The following is a 12,606-nucleotide window of genomic DNA, read 5'->3' as shown; positions in this document are numbered from 1 at the left end:
AAAAGCACTCAAATTCAACGAAAATGGTTGAAGCCAAAAACAAATAAATCCCCTGAATTTGACATGCCATCTCAGCCAATCATATCCCATCTTCTTTTTTTATTTTCTTTTGTGGCCATCTCCACGTAACGTTAGCCTACCCAAAACTCAATCCAACTGAACCGCCAAAACATGAGAGCCTTCAAAGTCAAACGTATGGTGATGAAAACCCATGAAAGCTTTCATCTTAAGGAAGGACCATAAAAAAAACTAAAATAATACAGATAACAAAGGATGTGGGGGGACCAACCAAGCAATCAAATCATTTGAGAAATTTTTCCCTTTTTTTTCTCTTTTTATCAGATAATGATATTTTCTTTGAATTCTATAATAATGTTAATAATAAGGGTAATGATAATAGAGCACCACCATGGTTGATGGTAACGTACAAAATAAAAATAATTAGAAGAGACAAGAATATTGTGTTTGAAGATGATGAAGAGCTTGGTGGAGCACCGTTCCCAAATATCATTCCAAAATAGTCTCCGTCACCGCCGCTGGACCCTTCACTTCCAGTGTTGGTGCCATCGGTGATGGTCCCACTGCCGTCATCTCCGGGGTGTGATACGCTCGAACTGCTCCTATACCATGACAATAGTTGAAGCAACCAAAATCAGTAAATTATTTAGATCAAGAAATGAATGATGACATATGGTTTAACAGAATAGACGGAACGGAAATAAATGTAACTGAAAACACTTTGCAACAAGTTTTAAGACATCATGAGGTCCCCATGGACATGAACAACAGATTATTGTGAAGAGTTGTCCACGCGCGTGAGGACGACTGTCCTTAGCATTCAGTGATAAACAAATCTGAGAACGGAAATTTGGGGAAAGGGGTTGGTCTCACATGGGATAAGAGGAGCCTGTGGGTTGAGCTCGCTTATTTTGGCAAACCTTTTCTCAAATAGTTGGAATTGCATTTGCCATTTTGGGATAAAGGATTGGTAAAGAAGGTAGCAAAAAGATCCACGAAAATTTGACAGAAAGAGAAGCAATCTCTTATGGAAGTAGTAAAAACAGCTGGAAACCCTTGTGCCAGCTTTGTCAATTTTTATGAGAGCCAAACAACATAAAGAATCCCCACCTATCACACCAACTAAAGCCCAACTTGGGTCGGTTCACTATAGTTCATGGCTCATGGACTTGGGTTGGTCTGGCTCCGGCTCCGGCTCATGAGAGCCAATGCAAGGTTTGAAAAGAGAATATATCTCCTAGTGTCAAGAACTTCCACTGACATGCATGAGATGACCTTGTCACTATCTAGTAGCAAGTACTCGAATAAGAACATGCAAAATCACCAGATTGAATCAAAGTCTTTGTCATTTCCATGTTAAGATTTACCTCACATTTCTAAATAAACTCTACAAACAGTTGGTGCCAAACGACCTAAAGAATCCTCACATATCACACCAACTAAAGCCCAACTTGGGTCGGTTCACAACCCACAATCCTTGGTTCACTACAGTTCTTGGCTCATGGACTTGGGTTGGGCTGGCTCAGGCTCATTGATCAGTAATTTTGGGTCAGTCCAAGATCCCGTTCTTATAACCAAAAAAATCTCCAACCCTCTTTCTCTATCTCCAAACTTTAAAAACTGCATCATCTATCCAAATTCTTATAAGTTTGTGACATTTTGATTACCTTTAAATCCTTAAAGAATAGTTATATAATTTATACTTTAAGAGACTTTAAATCTCTAAATTAACTCAAACTTAAAACAGAAAGGATCAGAAACAGGTACCTCTCAGTCAAGTTCAGAAAAAGAAAGAAGAAGGAAAGGTCTCACGGTCAAGACTCAGGACCTGGGCCAATTCTAAGCATGGGCAAGCTGTCCATGTTTTGGTTAAATCAAATCCGAAGTGGGCCAATGAATAATTTAAAAAAAATCAAAAGTGGGCCCACACTCACTTCTGAAAATTGTACAAGGACCCCACAGTTACTTGCTGAAAAGCAAAATGAGGAGAACATAACGGAGTCACCTTCCCAACGCAGACGCACCAATCCATGACCCGGGGTGGACCCAAAGACAAAAAGCCCCCACTTGCAACTTTTCTACCTTTCCCTTGACAGACACATTCACCAATAACATAACATCACAAGCTTCTGATGGGGACACCATTGGCTGGTGGTAGCAATGTTACAGTAATTAATTATCTCACCACAAACCTAGCCCCCTTACCCTACTGTGGGCAGATTTGGTATTCAGGGTAGTTGTAAAATAGTATAATAGTTTTGCAAATGTAGGCTATCATTTTTCACACCCGTTGGCCTTTTGTCCCTTGCAAGTTGCATCATTTTGGGAGTTCTAAAATAAGATGGTCTTTTGGGAGTGAAAATGGTCAAAACCCCCCCAAGCAACCTAGAAAGAATAAAACTGCCAACAAAATCAAGAGTAGGGGGACATACTTCAAATCTAATCCCAAGGTCATACTTAAATTTAAAACAAACCCAAAATTATTTAACTAATAAATAAACCCCAATAAGTTAATAATAACCATGGCCTTGGGCCCTTTGGCCAAGACAATGAACAACTGAACTGTAAGGCTGCAGTGTCAGCAGCTAGATTCCCACTGCCCCGCATAATCACGTGCACCCCATAAAAACCTAGCTCCATTTTTCACACTCTCTCTTTGCTCTTCTCACACTATTTGTATTTTATTATTCTCAAACCCAAAACCCAGCAAGCAGGATGCATGTAAAATGCCAGCAACCAAATATGCAAAGCAGGGGCATTTTGGTCATTTAGGATGAGATTCATATTCGGAAGACATAAAGGCCCTCATTACGACAGTTAATGTGACAGGTAATACAGTTGAAAGAGTAAATTGCTTTACCTGGGGTCACCAAAGACACCGGCGTTGTTTGTGAGGCGGTCGATGAGGGCGACCGACTTGGGCTCTGTGCTTGAGGCCCTTGCATACTGAGTGCTCATTCCTGCTCCTGAGGGCACGAAAAACGCGCCATTTACCATTATGTCCCCGTCCGTCCTCCAATTCCAGTCGGACCAATCCCCCTCATTCGTGTCCACGCGCTTTGTTACCTGTGAATTGTTCACACGGCAAAAATTAAATAAATGAATTAGGGCTCTTCGTACTATCATCACGGTCAACAGGTCGTGCCAAATTAACAGCTGCAAATGCTCACTGTCAGCCACTACCGTCCCTCTCTGTATGACATAGGCCTTCCTTCCTTTATCATATAATCATTGTCCTTTCAATTTCAAAACAATTTTTCACAGACAAGATATACAGTAAAACCCTCTTCTACCCAAAACCCATTTTCATATCCAACAAAACCAGCCCCACCTGGAAGCGCGTGATACATTCTAAATCCCACACGCCGCCATGCAAGTGGGCTATAGTTAGAATCCATTTCCCATTTTGACATGCATGCTCCAAGTGACAAGCCGAACCTGGAAGCGCGTGAATTACAACCCCCACGCGCCACCATTCCAAGTGGGACCCGCCAACGAACCAATTCCCAATATCATGAAACAATCATTTTACCCTTTTTCAGGTTTCCCGCCGACCCAGAAGTAAAAAAATGAAAAAAGACCCGAACTTTAGAGAAATTTACAATTTTTACCTCCTTGGCGTTTTGGTCCTGGGGAGCAGTGTACCGATTCCCCTGGCTGTTAATGGTGGGGTTAGCGCTACCGCCGATAGCATACATCTCCCACTGCGTGAAGTCGTTGTTCACCACGTGTATGTACCCGCGCCTGCACCGAGGCATACGCTGCACCAGCGCCTCACCGAAGTGGTTGAACGCAATCGTCACCTGCATTCCGGAGTCCGGCAAGTACTTATCGTCGTGGCCCAAAAGCATCACCTCGTCGTGGTGGGCAAAGTAGCTGTTCGAGATCGTGATCCCTGTGGACCCCATTATGGCGTCGACCAGGCCGTCGGCGCAGTAGGAGAGCGAGCAATGGTCGATCCAGATTTTGCGAGCGCCAAAGAGGGAGATGCCGTCGCCGTCCGATTTTCCACGCCACCCGACGTGGGTGGGGCTGGAGGCGACGTTAGTGTTACCCGCGGGTTTGCAGTGGTGGACGTGGATGTTGTGTATGATGATGTTGGAGACGTACTGGAGTGTTATGCAGCCGCCGCCGGTGACGTGGACGTTGAAGCCCCGGCCGTCAATGGTCTTGAAGCTGTTGACGATGAGCTCGCATTTGAGCTTGATGGTCATGTCAGCGGAGAAGATGATCCAGAGGGGCTCCGTTTGGATCACGGCGTGGCGGAGCGTGCCCGGGACTGGGTTGGCTGGGTCCCGATCGGACGAGTCGGTGACGATGTAGATCTGGCCTCCTTTGCCTCCCATGGCGTCTTGGCCGAACCCTATGCCGCAATCGGCGAGCTTTTGGCGGTTTCTGGCCCAGTTCGAGTCGCAGCGCCAGCAATCGTCGATTGGGTTGCCGATTAGACATTGTTGTTGCTCTTTGAGTTCGAGGGACAGCATTTGGCGTCTGGATAGAGATGCATTGACTCTCCTGAACATGAACAGTTTTAAAAAAAAAACAGAGTGCTCTGCTTTGTTAGAGGGAAAATGAGGGAAATGCAGAGAAAATGAGCAATGCCCAGATGGGGGTTTTGGGTCTTACAGCTCAAAATGCTTGAGTAAAGCACAGAAAAGAAGAAAAGGGGCCTGATTTGAGAAAAACCCAGCTGGGATTTTTGCTCAGTGCTTTGAAAACAGAGTGGCCCAGAGCATTAACACTAGAATGTACAGCACCCATACAGGGGTTTTAGCTGTTGAGGACCTACTGATTGAAAAATGGGAGCCAACCCTTTTTGTAAAATCAAAAAATGAGCAAAACCCAGATGGGGATTTTCAATTTGTGTGTGTATTTTGTGTGAAATGATTGGGGGGCTGAGGCTCATTTGTGCTTACCTTTGTACTTCTTGAGCAACAGCTTCAGGGTTGGGGTGTTGGTGAGGGAGGGTGAGGTTGAGGGAAGAAGCTTTGGTGAGGGGGGAGAGAGAGCTCAAGAGGCATATTAAGAGAATGCAGGTGGTAGGAAGCATCCTTGAAAGCAAGGATGAAAGAAAGAACAATAAGGAGGGAGGCCAAAGGGTATTTGTTTGTTGTTGGCTGCTGTTGTGTTTTTATGCTTCTGTATAAAAAAAGACTCTTCTTTGAGAGAGATCTTTCTCTCCAATGCTGCCCAGTATTAACAACAAACAACCACTTGGGAAGCTGCAAATCTTGGGAAATGTGAGGTGGTTTATATAATAAATAATTATTATAATAATGAAACACTGAATAATTTAATTGTGAAAATGTTTTCACTTTTCTGCTAGGGTTTGGAGGGTTTTGGAAAGAAAATATTGGGGTAGAGGGGGGGTGGCTTTTGGCTGCGGTAGGCTGGTGATTGGGATAACCAAGGAACTTGGAAGATGAGGGAGTAGGAGAGAGAAATATAATGACTCTCCAATCTCCCTTGCAGACATCTTCAGTCAATCACATTCTTACCTTGCTTGCTAATCTAGGGATAGATGGGAAGAAAGCCAAATCAAAATCTTTTTAAAATGTTAAAAATTCCGATGGAGATTCAGAGAGAGAGCTTATCCAAAATGCTAAAAGCCTTTTCTTTTCTGCTCTTTCTTGTTCTCTAAAACTAGATTTTCTTGCTGCTTTGCCTGCGGATTAAGATTCTTTGCTGAAAGTTATGAATGTTCTCATTCCAACCTATAAACCTCCCGCCTCTGAGTGCGGACAAGAACTCTTTTCGCTTTCATTTGTTGGTTTGATTAGAAAAATATTGAAGGTTTGTTTAGCAGTTGATCTCAAAACAAAGATTGCAGCTTTCGGCAATTTTCTTTCGGCTTTGCCAGGTGAAGACGAAGGCGGGCTTGCTGTTATAAAAAGCGCCTTTTTGCTAGTAGAAAAGCCAGCAAAGATTATTGGGTTCACCTAAAAGTCCTCTTCCCTCCATTATTTTGTTATACCCGGTCAATCACGCTATGTCACGCGAGATAATTTTTTCATTTGGTATACTGTGATTGATCGAATATCAAAACAGTGTTATTCCCGTTTCAAACAACTTTTACTACAAGTTAAAAATTCAAAACAAAAGTTTTCAAATTTCTTTTATTTGCTCAAATAAGCCAAAAACAAAATTAAGAACATTTCTAACATAACAAGCTAATTTGACTCTTTAAAGTGTATTTTGTTTATCTACCTGGCAATTTGAAGAGCCAATTTTTATTGTGTGATGATTCTTTTTTTTTTTTTTTTGGAGCTGATTTCCCCACTCCCATTTTCTCCACTTACACTCCATTTTACTTTTTAATACTTTTTAATCAATTTTGTTATTTCTTTTTCCTATTCTATCATTACTCTACATTAATTTATTTTTTACTTCACTTTTATATTATTTATTTTTCTTTATACTTAATTTTCCAACTTACACTCCATTTTTAGTATTAAAGGGGAAAAAAACTTAATTTCTTACTCGATTAAAGGAAAAAAATACTGAAAATGTAGTGCAAGTTGGAAAATTAAGTATAAAGAAAAATAACTAATATAAAAATGAAGTAAAAATAAAATTAATGTAGGGTAATGATAGAATAGAAAAGAGAAATAACAAAATTGATTAAAAAGTATTGAAAAACAAAATAGAGTGTAAGTGGAGAAAAGAAGAGTTGGAAAATCATATCTTTTTTTTCATATACCAACAACATTTACAGACCAAAAGGGTTGACAAGAAAGCATATTTTATTTGGAAAAGTAAATTGACAAGCACTCCTTAAGGTTGTTGACTGGAATTAGGATCCCTAATTTGCTGCTTGACTTTGGCATTTCTATTGGAGGACAGCACCCGCCAGCCTTTGACGAGGCCGTAGAAAATGCTATGACAAGGGATTTTGTTCTTACATACAATAATTTTTTCATTTTATTATAAGCACATCAATAACTCATAATCCCCAAATTAATCATGAAATAATTTTTGATAAATTTTTTTTAATACAAACGATAGTCTAAACTTTAAGGAGATGGGAGGTATCTCACACACATATTATTAAGATGCCATTAATTTTCAAACATGATACCAATGATCTGCAAATCAATGTCATTTTCTACTGGATTAGATTCCATCATAAGTTGTTGATAAATATTTAGGTTCATGAAATTAAAATGTTATCCATCATAAGTTGTTTGTTTCCACAATAAATTTTTTTTTTAATAAACAAAATAAGCACCATGGTTGTTGTGAGCTTTGGATGTTGCGTTGTCTTTCTTGATTATTAATTATTCTGCTTCATCGCTTTGGGCATATAATGGATTACAGGTTTAATTTAATGATAGCAGCTAATTCATCGGACGAAGACAATAATCTGGTGTTATTATTATGTTTTATAATATTTAAACTAATTAATAAAAGGCAAAATTATAATAATGGTCTTTGGAATATATCTTAACTTTATTTTTCGTCCTTTGTATTGTTAAATTGTTACAGTGTGTTTCAATTAGATCTCGTGTTGCATCATTAGTCTTTCCGTTAACTTTATTAAATTTTCTGTCAAAATTAAGGGCAAATTGGTAAATTCAATTTCTCTCTCTCTCTCTCTCCCCTCCCCTCCCCTCCTGTGCACTCTCCCTCTTCCCCCGACGATTTCTTCTTCCCCCAATTCCCCATGACTACCACCTGCAAGCTCCAATCCTCAAACTATCCCACAGCCACCCTCTACCGTAGCCGCAACCCCAGCACCCACGAGCCCAAAACCCCAGCCCTCATCCTCCACCCCAGATCTGATCAAAACAGAGAAGCAGAGGGTTGATGGGTAACTAGGTGGGCCGCTTGCATTGTCTGTCCCATTTTCATATATTCTTCTTGCATTGGTTTTTGATCAAAATACACCATTTTTCAAGGCCCCTTCTCACCCATATTTCTTCTCCCGCCCACCAATTTCTTCCCAGCCCCCACCAATCATTTAAACATGGCTTTAGCTACACAAACCACCACCAACCTCCCCCAAAATCCCTTCCTTGGCCTCTATAGGTTACGAATGGATGGGTTGTTACAGGATTCTTTTTCCATATATGGTGTTTTGCAGTTCAAATGGATATTGGGAGGAAGCTTTAGAAATTTTTCATAGTTGAGAGTGAACCTCCGACCTAGTTGGGAGGGGGGGAGGAATCGGGCTGGAGAGAGAGATATATGATTTTATTTTATTTTATTTTATTTTGTGCGAAAATACATTTTTGCCCATGCCAAATAAACTTGTCAATACCATGTCATCATTTTTAACGGAAAATTTGACAGAAATTATGGCAATGACGGTTTTTGTAGCTGGACAGAGGCATAATTAAAGTATGACGATAACAATTTATCAATGTGATGGACAAAAAGTAAAGTTGATATATAATCCAGGAACCATTGCTACAATTTTGCCTTAATAAAAATTATTTATCCAAAAAAAATATACTAACTAAGGAAAATGATATCCTGGCAAATAATGATGTAGGAACTTGCTGATGAGGATGCATGTAGGAATATTTGGCATATGAATAGGACATGCAATAATAGATAGATGTCTTTGTCTAATTTATTATGACCATATTATACACTACATAAATAATTCAAATTAACATTTTCCTGAGTAAAATTATTATATAAATTTATATTTGTATATATATAGTCCCTTCTATTGAAGGATCTCTCAAATAATTTTATTTGAGGGACGCTTTTAGGATACCTTACAAAAAAAAGAAGATACAAACCGTCTATTTTTCAAGTCTTCATTCATAAATCATCCTTGCAAACCATCATAAAAATTGAAAATCATTAAGGCATCTAATTGCTAATAACAAAATAAATTAACAAAAATCTAATTGAGTAGGTCAAATAGTTTCATATTCAAGTGATTTTTTGTAGATATATGATCTTTGAGTGAATATCTAAAACTTACACGGTTCGGATCATTGAAAAACAATGTGTGATGGTCCCTATAACCCTCCATTTATATGAGGGAAAATAACTCGAAATTTAACTAAAAGTCAAAAATTTAAGAAGAAAAATTGACAATTCCATTGTTTGGTAACTTAAGCATGGAATTTATTAAATGAAGCAAGGAAAAAATGGTGAAAATTGAGGTATTAAATTCTGAGTTCAATTTCCACCAAAATAGGCGTAATTTCACAATTTTCATAGTGTCATTTATAAAATTATGTCATTTACAAAATTCGACATACATAAATCTAAACACTGAAATTTCAATTACCATAAATTGAAATGATGAAATCTAAATTCCGTCATTTTAGAATTTTATGTAATTTTCAACCAAACAGAGAGTAAAAATGTCCCTCAATAAAACTTCACTATATATATATATATATATATATTTATATTTCCATAAACAAGACCGACCTTCCCTGCATCCTGGGCTGCATATGTGAATAATTATTACTGCAATATATTACTATTGTTTAATTTGTACTTGTTAATGCAATTTGCATTTAGGTCGGTAGAGTGATATTCGTTTATATTTTTTTATTAGATATAAAATATTTTCCTAGAAAGCGGCAATTAATATAATTTTGTCCTTGACTAAATAATTGTTCACACATAAATAAATAGGTGTGATATTATTATATGCTGTCACTTGTGAGGACCCCAAGAGGCAGTATTTTGCAAAAAATATATATATAATTTTTAATGCCAAATGAAAATTTTAAGAAGGTGAGCAATTCAGCTAGCTACCCACATCACAATTATAGCTCTACCTGGACGAAACACTACAGCTCATCTTCTTTAGCCATTTTGTGGTATGGATTTTTGTATGCGGATGATGTACTTATTTTAACAGAAGTTCATACATTTTTCTTGGGGTTACCTAATAATGTATTTGAAGGATCGGAATCGTCTATATTTTAGGTATTTATCTTTGTAATATCTCATAATTGTTTGGTCATCGAAAACAAAGATACCAATGCAAAGGGCTTGTAACTCAACTAATTAAGAGTATTTACTGTTGCATTTGAGGTCTTAGGTTTCAATTTCCCCCTCTCTCAGTATCGCTTGTATCGAAAAAAGAAGATATCAGTAATTAAATGAATAATCATTTCTGAAAAATGAACAATTTATATATTTATTTTTTATTTTGATCATTGATTTAAAGCCCCATAAATAGGATGTACTTACAAACAATAAAAAAAAAACTTTCTTTATAGTAAAGTATCTATCCATTCAAAACCATCCTGATAAAATCTAGTTCATAAATTTTGCAACCAGAAACTGTGATTAATTAGCAGCAGCAACAACATCAAAGTTCCTATTAAAAAAAGTAAACAAAAGAAACAATTAAAAATATAATTTTATGAAGAAAAAATTATATATTGATAAGTGAAGCGTTGCATTAATTAAAGGATGGAGACAAGAATATCTTTTCAACATTTTGTTTTTCCACATTAAACAAACCAAGAAATTTTGTTTTCCGTCGTATAATCCTCTCCAGAAAAAATGAACAAAAGATGATGGAGACAAGACAATTCGATATTTTTTCAAATAAATCGGCTGTGACTGTGATATGAAGAAAGAAATGTATAATGATTGGCTTTAATTTTCAATTTTTGTAACAAAGCAAATGTGTTTTGACAGACAATCTAATATGTTGTGTTACGGAACTATTAATATCGGAAAAATATACAAAATACAGGAGTAAGAAAGTAGTGAAACTGAAAATAATTAGGTGCATTTCAGTTTCAAGGTCTAGTACGTGTTTTCCGTGATCAGTTAGGAGATACTTTTCTCTATAATAAACTTAGCATAAAGATCAATGTAATAGATCGAAGAAGGCTACTTTTACATAGGCCCTCACCCCCAACCAAGAATTCACGATCGTGTTATACAAAAATGTAAATTAATTCTATCACTCATTTAAAAATATATTTCTCCTATACAGACGTTCGACGTTATTAATATCTTGCAGACGTCATATATTCTTCCATATTTACAACGACGTTCTACAGTAATAACATCCGGACGTCCGCATATGAGAACAACTGTATATATATAAATAATATAGTCTAAGTTGTTTGCATTGTTTCATTCAAAATGTTCATAAAATGTGAAAAACTTCAACTTGATGACAGTATAGTAATTTGAAACACAAGGGTTATGTGGATGTGACATTAATAAAGTCACGTACTCTAGTGTAGTATGTTGACTCATTGCCATTCATATTATTGGTTCATATGACAATGCAAGCTTTTGAAATTATTATAAACTCACAGTCGTTGGAATGTAGTAATTGTCTCAATTAGTTGATGGTGAAATGCGTGTGATCAATGTAGGACTGACAATAAGTTAATTATGTCAATAATGACAAGTAAATGCAGCCTCATTGCATGGTGGAAATATAGCTTATTTGAGAGATATTTTTGTAGGGCTCATAACGTATTGTATTTCAATAATTCAAATCGTTTAGTTGTTATATATTCCCTCAAAGATTATTTTGCAAAAAAAAAAAATCACTTGAATCCAAAATTATTTAACCACTCAATTAGATTATTGTTATTATAGCCTTTTGTTGAAGCATCGTGTTCGTCTATTTTGTTGATTCCAACTATATGCCTTAATGGTTTTTAATTTGCCTGAATTTTTGAGATGATGATCTATAAGTGAAGACTTGAAAACTAGACAATTCGGATCATTAAAATATATTACGTAGTGAACCCTATATTGATATCCCTCAACTGAAGCTCTATATATGTTCAAGAAAAACATAATGTTTAAGGTTTGTTTGGGAAATACTTTAAGGTTTCTTCTTCAATAAGCATATGGAAGGTGTTTGTTTTATAACCCATAAACACTTTTAATTCCTTCTACTAAACATTGCCAAAGATGTTCTTGATACTAAACCCTTTAAAGCACCATAAAAAAAATTTGCCCCAAAAGCATGGAAACACGCTACACGCCTAATGTTATTTAAGTTATATAAATAAATAAAAAGCTCCAACTTAAGTCAAAGTCTAGAAATGGAGTAGAATTTTCGTGCAATGGGATATCATCGTGAAGGTATTCCAAGTCAATCATGCACTCTCATGTAGGAAAGTTAAAATGTATGATAATGCGTGATTGATTTGGAATATCGCCACAGTAGTGTGCGGTTACGAGTAAGATTCTCTTCTAAAAACGATATGTCATTAAATAACAAATAAATAAACGGGAAGGACCATAAGGGGAGGAATGCACATTTCTTTTTGTAAGTGCAAAGTTAAAACTTTGTATACATATATCTTGATACGTACTCCAACTTGATCTATACAATGTCTATTATATTGTGTGAATACCAATTGGGTTTCATTAGAGAAAGAGACCTGCAAATTGCGTTTGGGATAACAAGAATGTGCAAGTTGTGCTTAATCGTCTACTTGTATTATTTGTCTTGATAGGAAGAAAAGTACGATTCATTGTGTTAACATGAAGAAAGTCGAATAAAATTAGGCGTGTTTCCATGCTTTGCAAATTTTTGCATGACTCATAAAGCTTTTTCTTTCACATGAAATAAGGAGATAATAAAATGCTTTTCGAGTCAAAATTATAATAAAACACAAAAAA

General features: G+C 36.8%; 1 protein-coding gene across 2 annotated transcripts; it reads right to left on the bottom strand.

The window, feature by feature from the left end:
* Positions 1–304: 304 nt before the first annotated feature.
* LOC103332304 (putative pectate lyase 5) lies at positions 305–5,877 on the bottom strand. 2 transcript variants are annotated; one of them, XM_008235031.3, is made up of 4 exons: positions 4,935–5,877; positions 3,630–4,533; positions 2,879–3,084; positions 305–620 (listed from the first exon to the last, which is right to left on the bottom strand). In XM_008235031.3, the coding sequence occupies exons 1-4, from the start codon at positions 5,066–5,068 to the stop codon at positions 365–367; spliced, it is 1,500 nt and encodes a 499-aa protein (XP_008233253.2). In that variant the 5' UTR covers positions 5,069–5,877; the 3' UTR covers positions 305–364. The 2 variants fall into 2 exon arrangements, with proteins under 2 accessions (XP_008233253.2, XP_088908962.1); XM_089052836.1 differs by having other exon boundaries at positions 305–614; positions 4,935–5,873.
* Between the last annotated feature and the right edge of the window lie 6,729 nt (positions 5,878–12,606).

The sequence above is a fragment of the Prunus mume genome, linkage group LG5, assembly GCF_029339155.1.
Source record: "Prunus mume cultivar Tortuosa linkage group LG5, ASM2933915v1, whole genome shotgun sequence".
Taxonomy (NCBI): domain Eukaryota; kingdom Viridiplantae; phylum Streptophyta; class Magnoliopsida; order Rosales; family Rosaceae; genus Prunus; species Prunus mume.
Note: the sequence above shows the minus strand (reverse complement) of the source record. Positions and strands in the feature narration are given on the sequence as shown.